This window comes from Acyrthosiphon pisum, chromosome A1 (assembly GCF_005508785.2).
Source record: "Acyrthosiphon pisum isolate AL4f chromosome A1, pea_aphid_22Mar2018_4r6ur, whole genome shotgun sequence".
Classification (NCBI taxonomy): domain Eukaryota; kingdom Metazoa; phylum Arthropoda; class Insecta; order Hemiptera; family Aphididae; genus Acyrthosiphon; species Acyrthosiphon pisum.
Genome location: NC_042494.1, coordinates 85,901,233 through 85,923,920, shown reverse-complemented (window position 1 = coordinate 85,923,920; position 22,688 = coordinate 85,901,233). Strand labels below are relative to the sequence as shown.

Here is a 22,688-nt window from a genome sequence, read left to right as displayed (position 1 = left end):
GAATGTATAGCCTCCGTGATTGGACATTACATTTTAGTAAACCATTCAATTAATTAATCTAGCTCTCAGCTATTTAAATTTAGCACAACCTATAATATTCGCTAGGATTGGGTATACTCATTACAGTCATTAGTCAACCTATTACTTGTTATTAATCATTATAGTTATTAGACTTATTTCATGCTGAAGATAAAAAATAATATTTTATTTTATTTTTATTTTTGATACAGGCCTGGGCCCAAAACACAAAGATATATATAATAGTAATTAACAATAAGTTAAATTGACGTAATAACAATTTTTAATGAAATTAACAATTTACTAATGAAACTATAATATAATATTAGCAAAAAAATATTAGCAAAGACCCAGTTGAACAATATTTTTAAGGATAATTGAATATTTTAATATATATTTGATTATTTTAATTTTTAAGTAAGTACACGTCATTATTTAAAATTTTATATTTTAGTATAATTTTTCCCTGAGGTTGATATACTTTTTTGTATTATACAATATGTACACGTCACAAAGGCTGTGATTTTTTTATTTTTGAATCGTAGTAAATGTGTCACTGCAGCCCACTGTTCAGATAATCGTATTAACGACACGTGTAGAATTCACGACGCGTGTTTTAAAGTGCTCATTTTAGCTACGATTTGTGGCTAGCTAATACGTCAGCAAATAAAGCCTTAGCGTTATCTGATAAATGGGCAATGGAATATGATGCTCAAGTCTCATAGTGCAAATTTTCAAGCGGATTAACACGTGACTGTTATTAGGCTTGGCGTTGGCGTAATTAATTCTAGATTGTCTCTTTTGTATGACTATAGTGACGTTTGAATTTATATACAATTTGTAGCAGATAAATAAAACAATTATTTATGTATAAGAAAGATAAGAAAAAATAATTTAACAAAACGTTACATCTATATTATGGCTGCTATATTGCTGGTAGTTAAAATTGGGTTTTTAGCAAGGTATTGGTATAACTATAATACGATAATATTTAATCAATTTCGCAAATTCAGAAAAGTACCTATAGCTGTATGTAAACACCTCAATAAACCAGTTTATTAAATTATTTCCAAATCATTAATGCAATTATTATAAATATAACGCATTTTTATTGATTCTTATTTAATTGAACATACATTTACTGATTCCATTTTTTAAATTCTATACTTCGGCTATGCCAGTACCTACAAATAATTTTAAAACTTTTATACCTACCATTACATTAATTTCATCTAACCCTCAGCTTGTCTTATTATTTAAAATTGTATAAATCTCTAATGCAATGGATCAAGTTTGAGAAAGAAAATCGGAGTAAACATTTACCAAATTTAATGGAATATTTTCGGTTACCAATTGTTTCCCATGAATTTTTTGAGTGTACTGTTGATAAAGAACCACTTTTGAAGTTAAATAACAATTGTTACTATATAATATTTTTATATTTGATTTTCTTATTTTTTCAAAATATATTTTGTTGGTAGGTAGAAAATATTTAGATGAAGCTTATGCTGTTTATACAGTCCTTGATACTGAATTAGAAGCACCAAATTTTACTTGGTGCAGTGTGTTTTAGTTATGAGCAAAAGAGCCAAACACTATCTTCCTCTTTTGTTTAACATAATAACAAATCAGTGGAAAACTATACCAATAATCTATTATACCACCAAATAGTGGTAACTATTCTCAACATTTAACTCAAAAACGGTAACTAACAAATCCTCTTTATATATATTTACATATTATTTTTAAATCCTTAATAAACCATAATGCATAATAATCATATGAATGCACATTGCAGTATTGCACATGCCACTTGATAATTTTATTATTGTTATAAAAAAGTGTATTAGACACTGAGCTTGTTATTTTTATGTATAGTTTCTTAAAAATGTATGCCATTATCATCTTCCATTTTTTTAAATAATACATATTATATTATGCTTTAAAATATTATTATTATTATTTGGAATAAGGATAGGTATGTATTTTAAATAAAAATGAATAATTGTTTGTAGACACAAATTGTTATTGTTATGATAAATAATTTTTGTTATCTCTATATGTTAATTAAAAACGAACATTTTTTCCATGAAGAACGAATAATGATTAAAGCAATTTCCTATATTAATACCGTTTTAAATAACACAATTAATTTATTTTCTTGTATTTGTGCCTATCTTGTTGAACTGATATTGGAGTAATTTAAATAGAATTTTGGAATAAATTGATGAACATTCATTATGTTTATCGATATTTTTATTTAAATACAACTTGTGAAATATTGTGTATAAAAATTAACATATTCGTATAACGTATAAGTGTAGGTATAGTAACAGTTATAAAATAAAAGTATATGCATTTACATAACAATTATTAAAATAATTATAACAATATTTATCTTATCTTAATTGTAAAAGAGGTTCAATATAGGTACAATAGTCAAACATAATATATAATAATATACACCCGTATGGAAATATGCACTAACCGATTATAAATTTGTTTAGGTATACTTATACGTTTATAAACAATACATTATTAATATAATAATGATTAATTATAGAATGTATATAATCGTTAAATTAATTCGATTGTATATAATATGAACTTAAATACAATTAAATATTTAACATTTGTTAAAGTACTTTAATAATTCCACCCAAATAAATTACTAGGTTAGGTACTTCTAAACTAAAAAAATGCAAAAGAATTAAGTTTTCTGCAGTGGTAATTAAAAAGTTACTTTTAACAAATAAAATAATATAAATAAAGTATTCTATTGGTTAGGCTTTCAAATATTTTTATAAAGTATGACTGGTTAAATTCCAGGACTACTTTAATTTAAATAATTTAATTAGCTTTATTGTATACTATTGTATATCAAATGCCTATAAGCCTATTATAGTTATAATTAGGTATACGTTTGAGTACATAATTAAATTTAAAATTTGTTCAAAAAACAATGAATTGTAGATACATATTTTGTTTAAGGTAAATAAATTAATAAAAAGTGTTAATTACACAAACATTTCCACACGATTTGAATATAAATATATTTATAAGTAATATAATTATATACCCCTATTGGTAGGTACGCATATAGACTCTAGACTTTAAATCATTATTTATAACTATAAATTATAAATCTATAACTAATATACAAAATAATTTAGTAACTTCTATAAACACGTATAAAAAGAAGTTTTACAAAACATCCTACTGATGCAAATCAACTATTTTTTTTTGATCACAGATAAATAACAAATAAGTTCAAAACTCGTTTTCAGTCTCATTCATTTCTTGAAAATAATATTTAATATAACAAAATTTTGTTTTACCTTGGTATTTAAGAAAATTAAATAATTAACAAAGTTAATAACAAATTAATCCCATAATTATTATTAGTTTTTAATTTGTGCTGATATATTTAACTCATTTTTCCTATATATTACGCTTTTTTGAATTTAGTGATTATTAAGACATTTATCATGGGGATTTAAAAAGCTAGGAATGTTTATAATAACTTGCCTAATTTTATTCAAACCATTGAAAATGTATAGTTAGAGATTTTGTATATAGGTACGGTGGTATCCAAGAAAAGTTGTCATTACCATCAACTTTATCAAATGTAATATTATACATTCAATATAAACTATTTATTTCAACATTCTATATTCAAAATATCTGTATTTTAAATTGATGGCTTATTAAATGTTTTATTTTAATCTTTATGTAAATATTGATGGTATATTGTAGTTTAAGATATAAACAATATAATTAATAAAATTTACCGACGATTTACTGAATGATAATACATAATACATATTATACATTTATACTACCGATGTTAATAAATTGAGCTGCAGTAGTACAGACGTATAGTATATTATTATGAATGACATAGAATTATTTTTAAATACATTTTATGAGATATTTTAATACTTCAGGCGGGATCCTCATTAATTCTTATATTAATATTTAAAACTAATTATTTTGTTCAACATTTAAAATCACAGAACGTTTTAATTGATCTTCTTTTATGATTTAAATCCTTTACGTTATAGTTAGTTGTATAAAATCCACGCAAAAAGATAATTTAGATATAAACATCAATGAAAAGAAAATAAAACAAACAGAACAGGTGCTGCTATCAGACAAATGGCATATACTGAAGATCTGGGCTGGCATGTAGAAATCGCTATAAATTCATCTCCAGAATCACTATTTGGTCCAGGATTTAACATTTCTAAGACTGTTGTTTGCTGTGACCAAAAATTTAAAGGTAATTGACATTCACCTGTTACATTTAGACAAGATGAAGTTGGTTTTGAGACATCGTACACGGTTTTATTGATGGCAAAATGTATACGTATAAAGTTATCTTGAATCTCGTTCTCGCTGTTGAATACGAAAAAATAATATCCATCACCAGGAACCCTAAATTAAAATGGTAACATTTAAATTAATATTTGATACGTCATCAATGCATAAAATATTAAAATACTATTTTTTGATAGACCCTAATTTATATCCGTACTCAAGTTCTTAATGTTCGTAATTATAAATTATTATTAAAAAAAACTAAAAATTCTAAGTTTAAAGGAATATATTATAGTAATTCCAAAAATGAATAAAACATACTTATAAGTAACAGTGTTCGGATGGCTGGCTGCTTCATAATCAGGATCTTTGTTCGGAGGTAAACATTTATGGTGTGGAGCTAATGGTAAGCTTAATAAAAGACCTTCGCATTCAAGGAGCATTTCTTCACTACTGGAAAATGACGACCAAAACTCACTATGACTACGGTCCTTATTCATCGTGTGCGTGTTGTTTTCAGTTACTTTTCCACGAACTTGAGCAATCCCATCTGATGATAGCGCATCAGCCTGAAATAATTATAACCCCTTTAATAATGTAACGTTAACATTTGTTAGTGTTCTGAATCTTCATAAGTTGTATTAATAAACTAAAATTATCCTGAAAATATTCTTTTATTTTTAATTTGTATGTTTTATTGAATTTAGTACTTATACAGTGTAAAAAAAAATTTTAAATGAGAATTAAAATCTGTATTGGCTAACCACTGGTATCTTAAGTGTTGATATTTAAAATAATAATAATAATAATTTTATTTCAGGTATAAGAAAAACGAGTGGAGTTATTTTTCATAAATATTTAATAATTTAAAAGTGATTGCTATTTCACTTTGTTTTCTAAAATTAAATTGTTTTAAATTTTAAAATTGACTTAATTTACTTATAAAAAGCTCAACATTTCTATACGGATGTATTTTAGTTTTTTTTTTATACACAAAAGATATTTTCCGAAAAAAACACATCTCAATGTTTCTCTAACTTAATAACTCCTCGTGGTTCGCTTGAAAAATATCGACATTTACACACTAGAATTACAGGTATTTGTATTTTTGGAATGAAGGCACATATTTAAATTTATAGGTTGATTGCAAGATTTAATTTCTTGTAAAAATGGTTAAATTTCATCAGTATTAATGCTTATACTAATGTGTTACATATTGGAAACTTGGAACATAGCCTAACTAACCCTAACCTAACTGTATATATTTTTTTCTAAGATTCTATAGGATATTAGGATGCAAATAGTTTTAGACTATTGTTAAAAATTATAATTTATATTTATTTAGGTATATAGTTAAATATTACGTAATTGATAGCATATACTGTACCTCTTCATTGGCTGCATCGTTTTGTTGGTCATGTTTAAATAACTCTTTGCTCAAGTTATCTTGATCTTTTTCATTTACAGTGGATCGTTTAAATCTACTACGATAATGCCTCAGTCTAGGACCACGCCATGATGTATCATCGTCAGCCATTGCATTTTCAATTATTTGATAAAGTCTATTTGTGTCATTCATTGGCTCGTTTAGATCATTTTGAAGAACTTCTTTTAATTTGCGTAAAAGTGTCGCTCCGTCTTTTCCCTGATTTCCCAATTTTCTTAATGATTCTTCGATCAATTCTTTTGATTGAGGTATATTATTGATTTCGTTAACGTTTGTGAATACAGGCTTAGATTTTACTGTTTGGGCTACATAATCCTCGTTTTCAATTTTTTCTTTCATTTCTTTTTGATATAAATCTTCAGCATAATCTAAATGATGATTGGCAGTTTTACTGGATCTCTTAAAATATGTGCGGTTTATATTACTATCATTTGGATGATTTGTAAGGTAGACTACGTCAGGTGCCATATCGGGCACAGTCATACCAAGAGTAAGTTTTCTCATAAAATTTGGAATATGTGTATCATTGCCTTCTTCAGAAGATTCAACTTCGTCAACCTCTTCGCTAGAATTATCTCCTATATAAGCGCATTCTTTTAAATGTTTGTGTCCTTTAATAACTATTATACTAGCTCCAGGCCACCTATAAAAATATAATAATTATATGTTTATAACTTAATTTTTAGATGTTTTTAGACTAAAAATTTTAGTCAAGTAATTTTTTTTAAATTTTAAATTATGAAAAATAAAATGTTTTATCTGTTATTATTATAATATTTTATTAATAAAAAAATATCGTGAAATATATTTAACCTTGAGCATGTTGACACTTTTACAATTGAATCTTTAAGTAGATAAAATCCCCAATATTCTTTAATATCGTCTTCTAACGTAATATGCCTCTCCATTTCAACAAATTCCATTTTTGGTAACATAGATGGTTTTTCTGGCATCAAATATGCATTAAAAGTGGCATTAGTATTCACTATATGGCGCTGAAAATAATTATAATAATTTTAAAAAAGTATTCTTCACAAATTAAATTTCAATACTTACTTGGCACCAAAATGTTGACATTTTTTGGTCTAATATTCTCATATCAGTAATAGCTAAAGGATATTTATGATCAGAATAGACATGATAACGAATGTACAATGGCGCAATGACCAAAATACCAGGCACAAGTAAACTTAAAATACATAGTCTGGCCGCTTTTAGTGGTCCTTTAAGGCTATTAGGGTTGTCCTTTTTATAATATACACCACCTAAAAAAAAACGAATTTATTTATATTTTATTTTATTTAAATTATACAAAATTATACAAATCAATTGAAAACACTGGAAAATTAATTTAAAATAAAGTTATTTATATTTTGAAAAACAATGAAAAATATACTTTACTCGATAACCAAAAGTATAGTCAAAACTATACATCTCCTATATATTTTTTATGATCTACACGTTTGGGTTATCCAATGAAGTTGAATTCATAGCATAAAGATAATAATAAATAATTGTCATCAAGGTCGTTTTCAATATAATTCTTTTTAACCTTTGGAAGGACACAGCAATAAATTCAGTAGACTATACTTATACACAATTATTGTTAATCCTTATGCGTGATTGGAATACTTAATTTAAAACTATTTAAATAGTTCTAAATTTACACTATATTAAATTTGTAAAATTTTGCTTTTGATATCTCAATAAACGAATAGGAAAATTATTTATAATATTGGAATAAAAATAATAAAACATAAATACATTTATATACATGACACACACAAGTTAATTAATTAGACGTATACAATTCTACATATTTATTATTTAGTATATTATATTATAATATAAATATTTTATATTGTAGATGAGATAATAAATATATATTAGGTCTACACTAATTTTTTCACTGATGCTATATTATTGCAGGTTAGTAGTACAGATATAGGTACTTATAGGTTATAACTAATAAGATCAGTTCGTACTTAGTTATTTATTTTTACTATGTCACTATAATTTATAATGTGGGATTAAATAATAATTGTATAATAAAAATATATAAATTACATCTTACATCGCTAAACATAATGCACCGCTGCATTTTGGTTAAATATATACGTACGAATCAAAAGGTCGACGAACTTAAAATAAATATTAAACCTTTAAAATACAATTTATACTGGGTGATTCTTTTATTAGAAAAGACTCATCATTTCAAAAACTATTAACGCTTCAGAAAATATTTCTTTTGAATCATTTTAATTCGTTAGGTTCAAAACAACATATTTTGCAGACTATTTTTCGGATTTTGGACGAATAGTAAATAGTTAGTTTATGAGGTAGGTATATACCGTACACCTAAGTAATGAATTATTACCTGCCTATACTCATTCGAAATTTGGTTTTTATAAAATTATTGAAATTCTTAAAATACTATTCTAAGCTGTTTTGGAAAAGTACCTATGTTATTGTGATTAAAAAAAATAAAAACTAAAAAAATAGTAAAAAATATTGTATTGTAAGTTGTAACGACTTAAAGTAATGGAGAACAAAATTTTTCAAAAACGTTATTTATTTTCGAAATAATGAGTGTTCTTCGATAAAATAATCACCCTGTATACTATTATACTCGTTAGCTATGAGAAACTATTATCATCAATTACGAAACATATAACTCACGTCTGGGAACAATATAACTCTGTGGTTCGTGGCGGTCTCCCGTTTTCCTAGTTAGTAACTTTTATGCGCGATATTTGGCCATTTGGGACACCTCGGCTTATAATGTATTTGTTATTCGGAGTGAAAATATTTATCTAACCTTGAATTTAAAACTAATTTTTCACACATACTATAACCCAAGATGTTTTGTAAGTTTTAACTCATAAAACAAATAAAAATATCTTAACTATAGGTGTATGCATTACAACATACATAATTTACACTATTACAGTATGTTGTCTGTTTTTATTTTTATAACATTTATGTACTGGGTGTTCTAATGGACCACATTAATGGAAGTACTTCGTACCAAACTGTAAATAATTTTTCTCGTTTTTATTTTTATTTTTTACCGTTACTTGTTAAGTTTATTTGCGTGTTATTCCAAAGTTTTCACGTTGTTTATTTGTTTCCTAGTACCTATATGGCTATATACTGTTTAGACTAAAATGTATCATGATGAATAATGGTAATATTATAATCACAACATTCGTGTAACTGTGTAAGTATAAACCATTGTGCCCAATTTATTCAATGTCTATTTTTGTAATTTGTAGGCATACTATAGCTTATAGTAACTAAAATGAAAATTATAAACATTAAATTTTTTTTAATTGAACATCGGTTATAACAGTTATAACAGTTGTAACTTGATAAAGTTACAAAAAAATATATATGATTTAGTCAACATTCATGATAATACCATATAATATATGATATTAATATATTATATATTATCAAACCTTTGAGGTCATCAAAGTTTTTAATACATAATTATTTTTAATTTATTTAGTTGCATAAAAATCACCATCAACTTCTTTATTATATTTAAAAATTCACATACACATTAAAAATTATAAATACTACCTAACAACTATAATATACTTGTTAAAAATTCCGATATTATGATCTTATTCATAGATGGAAGCTGATGCCTTGAGTCTAAAAATAATTTTACGAATTATGAGCGTCTAAATACTAGCTTTAAATAATAGTTATAAATAATGCCTACTAATATGTGTATGATTTCTGAATTTTAATAGTATTGTATTTTTTTAATAATATAGCAATTGTATTGCAATAATAATTTATTATCTTGAATAACAACGGTTAGACAGATTTTAGAATACAAAAGTGTAACAGCAGCGGTATGGTAGGTATGATGTATAAGTGTATTGTGTATAACTATATTTTTGTATTAACTATTTGAATGTTTTTCTGATATGCATCATGATCATGAAATCAGTTTTGTTGACCTAGTTTCTACACATTTATGACCGCCATTAATAACGTTTTTATGTTTATTAACTTTAATAATATATTCAACAACGATACATACTACATATTATAGTTAACACAACAGACACCACTATACATGCCCACAATATTATAAACGAGTTTATAATATATGATGAGTTCGATTTCTGTGGTTGGAATCTTACTCGTGTTGATCGCGTTCAGTTGGTTTCTACGAAATTGTCTACTATAACTTATAAGTACTAACGAGTAACAAACAGACGACGTTTGACGTCGGACAAAAATTATTGAACTTGGAAATAGCCACGATTTCAATTCGATAAAAAAAAGGCAATGGCCCCGTGGTAGTGGGTTTTGAGCATTATATCATATTCATATTTTATATATAAATATAGATACTGACATAATATTATAATATACTGTTATCATAATTCCAACGATTCGTCTGAGTGGTCGTCTGAGTGGCATGATTACATGGGACTTCTCAATTATAGTATGAGTTTGCGCAGATGATTGGGAAGATGACGAAGAAGAAAATGATAAAATTAAAATAAGAGGCCTGTCAAATGACGGACGTAAGAAGTGAATAGTTGATAAATCGGTTAATCCTGTGCAGTTTTATAATGACGATTGGTTTAAATTCACATTCGTATTTTGCCATCACCGTAGATAATAATAATAAATAATTATTATTATTATAATAGTAATGTTTATCATGGTAATTAATATTATAAGACCCTGTCCCGCATATATGTATAACGACGTAATGCTATAAAGTTTTATTTCCTTGTAATTGGCGTTTGATGTATATAGTATGATATACCTATTGATTACAAAATTTTAATTATGGTTGTTATTTGTTTGCATATATTCTTAAATATGTTTTATACGAGTATGATGATCTCTTGACTTTATGTGGTCGGTTATAATAAAAAAAAAAGTCAAGTTGAACAAATAAAATTATAAATTGGTACCTACTGATAGCGCAAACGTAGTATTTACAGCGCAAATTTCTTTAAACCGTATGATATTAGGTATATTGAAAGTGTTAGTTCTATAGATGAGTTTAGTAATTTTAATATGAATTATTCAATATTGTAAATATATGGTAGGTAGTTACCTAATAATTTTTAATATGAATATATGATTGTATTAAGATTTAATACTCATTGAGGTAATAATTATTTTATCACACACATTTAAATTGTAATATCTGCAAATAAAAACATTTATTAACCGTATAAAATAATATACCTATCTATACTAAATAGGTTTCGGTTTTCGAATATTCTAAGACGTTAGAAGTTAAGTTTATATTGTATTATATTTAAAAATTGTTGTTTTATGGTTGAAACGTAGATAATAAACTATACTATATCTATCTAAGTATTGAGGTAAATAGACTGGTCAGCACAGAAAAAATAAGATATTGGTTAAATATTATAAATATTTAAAATTATTATGAACATTATTTAATGTATAGTAGTACAATATATTAGCTACGCAGAATCATAAAAAACAAAATTTATTTACCAGAAAATCAACATACAAGTCAGCAAACAATAGTAGGTATATAAGATAATTTTCTAATCTTTTATAGAAAGAATGTAAAAATTATAAATACAAATTCAAACAAACAACATACCATGTACCTATATTACCTGAGCTAGAGTTAGAGTATTGCTTAACTAATTTGTAAATTATACACAGGTATTTCATTTTCTGAACGGAGAGATTGGTTTTACACTTTTACACTGATAGGTATTATATGTGTATTTTATTTTTTAATCCTTTCGTCTGTTATCTTGGACAAGTAAAATAAGTTCAATCTTCTACGTTGAGGGAATCAAGTTTTTGAAACCAAAAGTCGGATTTAGTTGGTAGGTATACTTTCGGGGAGTAAAAAGTAAGAAAAAACGGGAATATTTATTTATTTGCTCGAAAGCAGTTTTTGACCAAATCAGTTTTGTTGTAATTCGAACATTTAATAATTGTAGACTTAAATTGTTCACCAAATATTTATATTAGAATTTTATAGATATCAATAATATTCAAAACATATCAAGTCTTTTTGACTTATTTTTATAATTTGAATAAACAATTGAAATTGTTGATTTTTATTCATTTTTTTTTTCAATTTATTTTAATAAAATTTGTGTTCCATATAAAAATGTCATACAAGTTTTCCTCAAAAGTTTTTATAGTATATAGTACTAGTGTAAGTACTACCTATCTAAAAAAAAATATCAAAAATACTAAGTCACAATTTTTGAACAAATCATGAAAATAGTGTAATTATTTTTAATTAAAAATGCATACAATATACATATTACAACTTGAGTGTTAATACCTTATAAGACTTGTAATTGTAATACAACCCATCGTAAGTAATTCATGTATAGGTCAGAGGCGTATTTAGTATTTTTTGTAGAGGGCGGATGACAAGAATTTTAGCTTACAGATTATGATATAATAATTATAATATAATAATAGACATGTATTTAAAGAGCCATGGGGGCGGATTTGTCCCCATATCCACCCCCGTAAATACGCCCCTGCAGATAGCAATTTAAAAATATCAAAAATACATATCTTGCACAATTTTTTGAAATTTGAAATTAAAACTTCGACAAATTTGGATATTTAAATTGAAAATAATGATCAATTGGCCGTATTTTATTTGCGCATCGTCTGTTTACTTGAGCCAAAATATAGTACATTGTTTGCGCATCAACGGCCGATTATCGTTTGCGCATTGTCTATTTACCTACGTCCTATACCAAATTATCGTACATCATATGCGTATCAACTTGCTGAAAAACAGGAGGGTATAAAAAAAAATTATTGATTGAAAATTCAATGATTGTCATATATCAGGGATGGCAAACCTTTTGAACACTGCGTGCCCAAAATTACCTTTTTTTTTTTTAGAGCGTGCCATGAAAAAAATTATATTTTGTTATATTATAATTCGATTGTATAATTTATGTATAAAAAGGTTAGCTTAGGACCTAAAAAATTATCTACAGATAAAATAGAATAATCGTTAATGACCGATAAAAGCCGTATGCTCAAAATTACCTATATTCTATAATCTATAATATATATAGTAAAAATTTTCGCGTGCCATCTCGGGCACGAGTGCCATTTATTTGCCATCCCTGTCATATATTATAATATGTAATAAATAGATACAATAGGAATTAAAAATAAATTGCATTAATTCAATTGAATTGTTGTCATAATTTATAAATGTACATAGGTATTAGGTAGGTACATTTATATATTGTATATTATATAGATACCTAATGAATAATATAAGATTTTTAAGTTTAAATATAATAAAGATAAATGTCAATAAGTTTTTTTTATTAAATTAGCATTTAAAGTTCAAATTTTGACAAAACTTATCAAAATCTCGAAATTTGTTTATTCTTATTTTTTTATTAATAAAAAGTTATATTTAATTTATAGTCTAGTTTTTGACGTTCAGGAGCCTGTTCTAAATGATAGAATATATCACTATAAATTTAGAAAACAACTTGCGACTTTTGGTATACACCATTTTTTCAGTTCTATATTGTTAAAATATAATATTGATGCGCAAACGATAACTGGCGGTTTAATCTTAGAAACTTGGCATTTTTCGTCATAAGGTACCTAAGTACCTATATTATTATTTTCTATACATAGTGAAATTTTTCTAAATGTTTGTATAAGTTTCAAGCTGTTTATATCACGAACCTATACGTACACGTCATGTTCTACAATACGTCAATAATCGGTATTGACTAATAACAATAATCAATAATATAGGTAATATGATAATATGTTAGCGATGTTTTTGCATGAAATTATTTCAAAGAATAAACAAAGAAAAATAAACTTCTAGTATTAATAAATAATAATTTATCATTAGAAATAGAAGTTGACGGTGGCCAGTTTTTGCTCAGAATAATTATTAGTGTATGCAATGGTGGATCATTAAATTCAAATTTAAGGGAATTGAATGCGGTGAATTTCAGTCTTTATGTCACTCACTTGCAACATATATAAAAGGAATAATTTAGATGTGTTATATTTTCTCTACGCATACCGCGAATTGATCTGGCGAAAGGATAAGAATTCTGAACAGATCGCAAAATGCATTATCTCTTAAAAAGCACTATCAAGATAAACTACCCCACATTTTTTATCCAAAAATTTAAATACAATAATTTTTAAGGATTTAGGGCGATACAATAAAATATATGGGGGGCAGTATATTTCAGTTAGAATAAAATATAAATTCAACAATAAATTCAAATCTGTTTTCAGAACTCTTATCATTTAGGCTAATTTGGAAATAGAACACACCTCATTTCTAAATTATTCCTATGTTCCACGTGTGTTGAACTGATAATCGGTACTTTCCACCTTCATAATTAACAGCCAACGGTTCCATTACAGTGACCTACTCAATGATGAGATACTTGCACACGACTCCTACAATAGAATACTCTGCTCTGAAGTCTCTATGATTTCCCCGATTTTTTAGTCATCTATTGATTGTTCTTATATGTGAACAGACATAAGCGAGATCATAAAGATTCGTTATAATTATCTAACTGGATAGTATAACATAAAGAAAATAATATTTCTAGTGCATCTTGTAAGTTGTAGGCAGTAGTTTTTTCAATATTAAACAGAGATAAAGTTGTATCAATATGATTTTTTTTAGAAAAAAGGTTTTTAATTTATACTAAATGTCATGGGAAGTTATAATTAAAAAAGTTTTATTAAGTACACGATTTTAGGATTATTTCTAATAATTTCTGATGATAATAATAATAATAACTTCATGAACTTATTTTTACAATGTCCAGCCTTCAGCGTCTTAGGGACAGCTGCGGAACTGCAGATATAAGCATATACCATAGGCATATAGCTAAAACTTTTGTCTGTCACATTTTTATGACGTCAACACATTTCATGCAATATAATATATTATTATATAGGTACCTAATACCTTATACGGCTATACCTAATATTCATATTAGTACATTTAGTGTGATAAATAAATACTTTAAATATTCATTTTTTTAATAATTACCTCTTCTAATAACAAATTAGAATAATTGTTATTGAGTTATTTAAACACCAATGCCATAATTGTGGTTAATTTACCTAGCAGTAACCGTGAACGTTTTAAAAATAATGCCTACAGAATGTTTTTGTTTCTGTTCACATAATAACATATACCTACAACCTACTCCTTTATTCTGATAAAGATGTGTGTGGTGTGTCTTACTGTCTCTCTCTCGAGGTCAACTAAAGCCAGATCACAGTTATGTGTAAAAACATGATATACAACATACATGCATTTCAGCGATTATGATTTGTTTACTACTTTTTATTTATCACAGTTTATCCGATAAGTACTCTTAATTAACATAATCTTTATATCATAATTACTTCGAATTATTATTCTGGCAATCGCGAAAACGAAACGATGGAATGTAAATTCATAATAATTACAATAATATAATGTAAAATATTGCTCATATATAAATAATCAACTATATTAATTATAATAATTTATTACTATTCCGAAAAATGATTACAATATTTCCAATACAAATAATTATAAATATTTATATCTTCTACACTAATTATTAAAATATATTTATAATTACCTAAAGTAATAATTTTGTATATTACTTCAATAAAATTATATAATAATATATTGATTACTAACATATTAATATATTATAGAATAAAATATTTAGTTTATTTATTCTACTTGCATTTATTTTAATCTATATATGTTATATAGGTAATTAACTGTTTTTAAATCAAATTATAGCACAATTTTTAACTAATAATTTTTCTAATTCCGAATTTTCTGTATAGGTATAATAATAGACATACTTTAAAAAGTACTTATTTTGTAATTATTTAATTGTATTTATAAATAATATTAAAGTAATAATACTAATAATAAGTTAGTAAATAGGTACCTGATACTTTTTAATCATAATATTAGGTACCTATAACATAATTTACTAACTACTATAATATTCTTTGTGCACCTCTACATATTAGCAGGAACATATTATATTATTATTTGATAATACATGTAAAATAAAATAAATTATAATTAATAGTTTCCTGCCATGATCATTATTTAAACAAAAACTGTTAGAAAAAATACCAAATGCTTAAATAATATTTATATTCATTTAGGAACAAATATTTTGTATCCTAGAAATCAAGCATTGAATTATACTGACGATATTGGCGTTAGTCCAAATATACGTTTAGAACAAAATAAAATATGTACACAGCTTAGCACACCAAATAAAAAAAAACTACCAATTCCCATGATTTGTATGCCCATGTATTAGTCTATACTCTATATATATAAGAATCTAACTTGATTTTGGAGACGAAGGAAACCGGTTTGTTTGTTTATTTATTATTGTTATTATTATTATTATTATTATTATTATTAATTATTTATTTATTTGTTTGCACTTGCATTTTTCTATTTAAAATATATATTATTCATTGAACAAATAATTTATTGTTACATTTTTTTCTACCTTATCTCTATTCTATAATAAAAATAATAAAATTTACCACCCCAGTGGTTGAATTCAAAATGCAGGATAAATAATTTTCAGAAATTAGCAATAACAATAACTACAATATATAATTATATTATATTATTTGTATAGCCAAAAAATAGTCATATGTTTTTAAATTAAATTATAAAAAAATAATTTCTTCCGGGGGAAGGTCGGGCAGCTAGTAAAATATACATGGTATAGTATAATATAATATATGGTCAATGGTCATATCGTATATTATATAATATATATTATTATAAAAACATATAACTGAATTAAAATTAAATACAAAATAAAAATTGGTAATGACTAATAAGTAATAAGTAACAACTAATAATATATCACAATGTTTCAAACTTGAAAGAAATTTTTAAGTAATAGAAATGGTTTTAAAAAGAATAATTCTAGTTCGGAATCCATACGGCTATATATTATACTTATTGGCTATTTATATTTTATTACAATCTATTATTTTAAATCGTAATAATTATAAGTTGCAACTGAACACCTAATACTTATTACTTAGGACCTATTCATATAGAGATATGCCTGGTAGAAGTTATTGTTATTTATGTATTTTAGTTATAGAAATAATTTATAATAATACAATTTAATATTTTATTCGATAATATTTAGGTCAAAACTATTAGAGAACTGAGAACAATAATTTATGAAACACCTCTTTTCAAACCATTGAACTTTTAATCTTTAATTTTAAGCAGTGTGACTTAAAGAAATGTATAAATAAAATTAAAAACCTTTAAACCGTATAAAATTATGTTAGTATATAGGTTCAAATAATATAAACATAAGTTTTAAAATATACGGCGTCCATTTTCAAAAATTTTAATAGGTTTATTGTTTTATTATTTATTGGTCGTTCTTTGTATAGTACAAATCGTAAGTTGTAAAACGAATTAGGGTATGTTCGATTTAATTTCGAATGTAAAAAATTTAAATGAGGTGTTGCAAAACGGAGTCTATCGTTTTTTTCGACATACTAAATTTATTGAAAATGGTCTACTTATAAACATATTCTATAGTTTTCAACCCGTTTAAATTTATATTAAATAAATAAAGCACACATAGGAGTACGCAAAAATTAGTAAAAAAAAGACGTTATTGTTTTATTAAAAAAAAAAAATCATGCACAATAAATAATAATATGTTACATATGTACAATATAATATAGTATCTACCTATGTCCTATAGTTATATTTGAAATATATTAATGTGTTTACCTTTTCTTTTTTTGCATAAAATCATTATGAAAATCACTCCCGTGTAAATATGTAATAAATATTTTTCTTAGAACAACACTGATGCCTATTATTTTTAATGCCACTCAAAGTAATTTATAGCACTTATTTCATAAAGTACACACTTTAAAAACTTTACAATAATTTTTTAACTTCAAAATGTCGTAACATTATAATCATAATCTTTACGTACTGAAAACAGCGGGAATACTAATGTAGTTATACTGTTATTCAACACTCACACTTCCGAATTTTATTAAATCTATTGCGTTTTATAATAAAATAGATACCACAATAGGTACGCACTCTATTGGTGAACGTTGTTAATTTATTCATTCATGTATCGTAATAATTCAAACGATTAAAAAATACTATAAATATGTGTAATTTTACAGAAGTACATTTGATAATTTATGAATACAATGATATCTGTAGGTATTACCATTGATTATAAATACTAGTATCAATGGTAATACTCGTATTTTTGAGTACCTATACCCATTGGCCATTATAGTTATAATATTAAGGATTTTTAAATAATTTTATTGTATAATAAACATAATCATAGTAGTGCGGGAAACATGTCTGTATAGAATATAATATAGTTGCTATAGAATTAAAGATTAATAATTAATTACCTAGCTATCTCATTCCGCGTGATACTGACTACTCCAAATATGTAGGTATTTTATTATTATTTATCAACAAAATGCTCTGTTGCTCCGCAGACTCTTTTTTTCCGGAAAAAAACAATTAAACTTAAACTTTAATAAAATACCTACATGTTATAATATACAGGATGATTCGTCAAGCATGCTCACTCCCATTTTTGCCTTTAATAATGTTTTTATTCAAATTCCGAGTTTTGGAATAGTTAAACAAATACCCAAATTCTTCAATTTTTTTTTTTGTACTACTTAAGAAGTGTCCAGTGGCGATACAAACTTCTATTTTTCTAATGAGAACCCCTATTTTTACTGTAAATTATTAATGGCTAATTTTTTTGATTGTACCCATTTCAAAATTGGAGCGTGTATAGTTTTTCATTTATTAAAATGATTGTACACATAATAATCCTTAAAAAATATAAAATAAAATATTATGTAATATTGGATCTATTATATATATTGGCACATTTTTACAAATTATTAATGTTGATAGATTAATATTTAACACTAACATTTTCAAATCACCATAGCCCCATATCTTATAAACCTATACTATCATGATTCATGGACTTAAATTATCCTTAGTACACAAAGTTATTTAACTCAAAAACTACTCGTACAAATTTTGATTCTAATACCTACGTCAACATTATCAAAAAAATTATCCACCAGACACATTTTTTTTATTAGTTTGAAGTTTTAAGATATTGGGTTTCTCATAAATTGTTTCTTGTTATTAGTTATTACAGAAATACCTACGACCTACTAATGTCAAAAATAGGTTAATTTCCACAATTTTTTGTAGTTGGCATTTGATATCAATATTTTACGAAATGGAATCTTTAACCACGATATACCTAGTCAAAATATAACAATTTTAGTTATTTTGTTGTAAATTATGATTAAAAAATATTATTCGTAGAGACTAGAAACGTATCGTAATTAAGTATATTATTTACCATATATTTCAAAATATTTAGTTTTATTTTAAGCTATTCACACCAAAAATCTATTCACAGTTTACACAGTTATACGAAATTAATTAGTAACAATAACATATTATGCCATATCGTGATAATATAATATACGATGTTTTTGAAAAAAAAAAAGTTTAATCTAATATACGTAGACACTAGAAGAAATTAAATTACCAATACTATATAGTATATAATGTCTTTTCAGAATTATTGAATAATTTAATTTAATTTAATCCACGCGACTACCCGACTACACGACTACATGAGGCATAAATTATAGTGCGATCTACTCAAATACTCAATTAAGATAGGTATATATAGGTACTGACTACAGGCACTATACTATACTGCAGAGACTTTCTCAGTTTTTTTATTAGTTAGTTACGGTTTTTTTTTTGGAAAATCCTTTTGAAACCGTAGTATTTTAAATTTTTTTAGTTATTTGATCTTGATGTAATATTTGAGAGGGGAATGCAAGGTTCGGTAGTCTCCACTTATAATTATTATTTAAATTGGCAATCTATAATTTTAATTTCAAGTAGGTTATTTATCTGGCCTTTTTAAATATATATATATGCATAAATCAATTATTTTATGACTTTGGTGGCGGTATATCGAAAAAAACTACTGCAGTCTTGCGTTGGGAGGAGTAATGAAGGGTAGGTAGGTACCTAATCTATATATAGATAAGAATTTTTCACTACTCTCCAATCATCTATAAAAACTTTCAATTATATTATATAGCTAGTATTAATAAACCATTTGACGATATTAGATATATGTCCAAAATAAATAGACATTTTCAGATAATGTATATAAGTGTTTTATGTAGTTAGTTGTATTAGTTTGAATTACAATTATCATTATTTTTTTTTATATATATACTTATAAAATGAATAATTTTTACTTTATGACTTTAAATATTTGTACAATGTTAAATTATTCTATTACACACATACCTAAATATAATCTCTAAAATCTTTACTGTCATTATTTTTTATCAACATTCAAAATTGTAAACCTATTTAATTTTACTATTTTATGTTTAGCCATTTGTTTTTATAGAATTTAAATATTTTGTGCACATGAAGACCCATTTTATCCAGAACCTGAATGACTCGTAGTCTATACTGCAGTATCGGAGGACAGCATTTTAATTAATAACATAAATATTTGGAATATCTCGTATACATAATTATATATAATAAATTAAATTATTTACATTATTTACAGCAAAAGACATGGATCCATCATAATTCAATCTATGAAGAAGAGCATGGTTATACGATAGTGGGAATATATATATACATCGCTATATCAGCGGACGACCCAAGCTGGATACTGCGAGTTTCCTTTCTCCGCTCATCAAAATCAGTATAACCAATGGTTATTAACCATAGCAAATAGTATAATAAATTTATCATAGATCGGATTATACTAAGGTATTTCATAAGCTATAGTCTTGACCATCAGTATTATACCTACTCCAAAGAGCAAACGTACTATATATACCTATATATACCCTAAATTAAAATTGTAGAAAATCTGTTACCTACTCAAATTTTTGGTTCTGCTAGTAATCCATTTTACTCTGTTATTTTCAATATTAGAGTAAAATCATCTATTATAAAATGTAAAGTCTATATTATCACATGTTTGATATTTTAAAATGTTCACGATATATATTAGAAGTATACCATTAAATTTGACAATAGATCAGTTTACTCTAATTTTAAAATAATAAGAGAGTACAATCATTGTAAAACTGTGTAGGGACGTCGTTTATTCTAGGACAGTAAAATATTCTGTCCGTGTATAAGCTAAAATAATAACACACGTATAGGTATATATAGGTACTTACGTGCATCAACATTTTAGCTTAAACAAGTCCCCCAATATCCCCATTCAGGGCCGGCGTTATACAATTGTGTCGGAGGGGGGGGGGGTGAGATCAAGTATTGCCGACTGAAATTTAATTTATGCCGACTCATATTTTCTAAAAAAAAAAAACTACGTGAAGTATAAAAATTCCTGGTTTTTCTGTGTTAAGGTGAAGTAGTAAGTATAGTTAAAACAAAAACAAAATATGGAACTAAAACATTTTAAACCATTTTATGCATATAAACTATAGTTAAAATATTTGTTACTTGTATTTCATACAAATGTAAAGATACAAGGCTGTCGGAACTATTTTAAGATCTAAAAAATAAGTCGTGTATGAATAAATCAATCAGTGTTTGTTAATAACTCAAAAAATTAAGTAAATAATAAGAATTTTTTTAATTTAGCAGACGGCAGATGGCAGTACATCATAATTAACAAAAATATTACCAGATTACCTGAAGTATAAAATATGAATATTGTATTTCACATTTATTTATTATGTGTAATAAATAAATTTAATAATTAATATTTTGTACATATAAAAAATGTTTATTACACTGCCATGTTACATGTGTAATTACTTATTAATTAATTAACTTATCATAAATTGAAAATGTAAAAGCTAATAAAATAAAAAACATTCATAACAATTACACATTCCACCCAATGCCACATTCCATGCATTCGAGTTTAATTTGTTTCCGTTTAGAAGAATACATTTTTAAAAAAAATAAAAAAAATTCAGCCCGTTTAGGTACAAAAATTACAATTGGGTTTACACATTAGTACATTACACTTATTTTGATGGTTTTAATCAAATCAATACATCGACAAATAGTCGAATCGTCGAATAGATAACAATATTTAATAAAATAGTATGTAATTCAATAATTAGATTTTTATTTTCCTGCACGGCCTTCTTGTGATATATAAACCACCAATCACCAATCATTGTAATAATAACAAAAGATTATATACGGGTACTTGAGATAGGGATTGCCGAATGCCGATTAGCGATGGCAATGATATGCCGACGGACTTAACGTTGTACAACTTACAAAAACAAATATTTATTAATATATTATAGTATTATAATACGGGTCCTTACTCCTACAATATCAGTCGGCAGTATTTAGATTTCTAAATCGGTAAGTTTTCAACTGCGTTCCTATGTTAAATTTTTTTTTTTTTCAAAAAGTATAATTTCCAACGGACAACGGCTCCCTGAAATTGCCGATTGATAATTACAAAAAATTCAACAGGGGGGGTGTGACGACCCACCATACCCTCATTGCCGCCGGCCATGTGCGAATCGTCTGTTTGGGCGGATGTCCGTTGTGTGTCGCCGCCACCGAAAATCTGTACATGGATTTTTCCTCGTAGTCCAGCGACACTTTGGTTCTGATCACGCCCGTGATGCGGTCAATCGCCGTTGCCATCGGAATCATGGCCTGCGAAAAAGGCGAACAGTACATTAATGTTTGGCTGTACATTATAATATAATATTGTACCCATATATATAATATATA

The 22,688-nt window shown here is 25.7% G+C and overlaps 1 protein-coding gene across 2 annotated transcripts in view; it reads right to left on the bottom strand.

Annotated features, from left to right (window-relative positions):
* Positions 1-2,256: 2,256 nt before the first annotated feature.
* LOC100161167 overlaps positions 2,257-22,688 on the bottom strand; it is a 23,818-nt gene continuing 3,386 nt past the window's right edge. The window contains exons 1-6 of one of the 2 annotated variants that reach the window (XM_003243204.4): positions 17,613-17,881; positions 6,842-7,050; positions 6,599-6,780; positions 5,726-6,428; positions 4,660-4,907; positions 2,257-4,455 (exon numbers count right to left, since the gene is read on the bottom strand). In XM_003243204.4, the coding sequence (XP_003243252.1) occupies positions 4,128-4,455; positions 4,660-4,907; positions 5,726-6,428; positions 6,599-6,780; positions 6,842-7,050; positions 17,613-17,637 (1,695 nt within the window). In that variant the 5' untranslated portion in view covers positions 17,638-17,881 and the 3' untranslated portion in view covers positions 2,257-4,127. Of the gene's footprint in view, positions 4,456-4,659; positions 4,908-5,725; positions 6,429-6,598; positions 6,781-6,841; positions 7,051-17,612; positions 17,882-22,688 lie in introns of those variants that run through there. The other variant, XM_001948136.5, reaches the window with a different exon arrangement.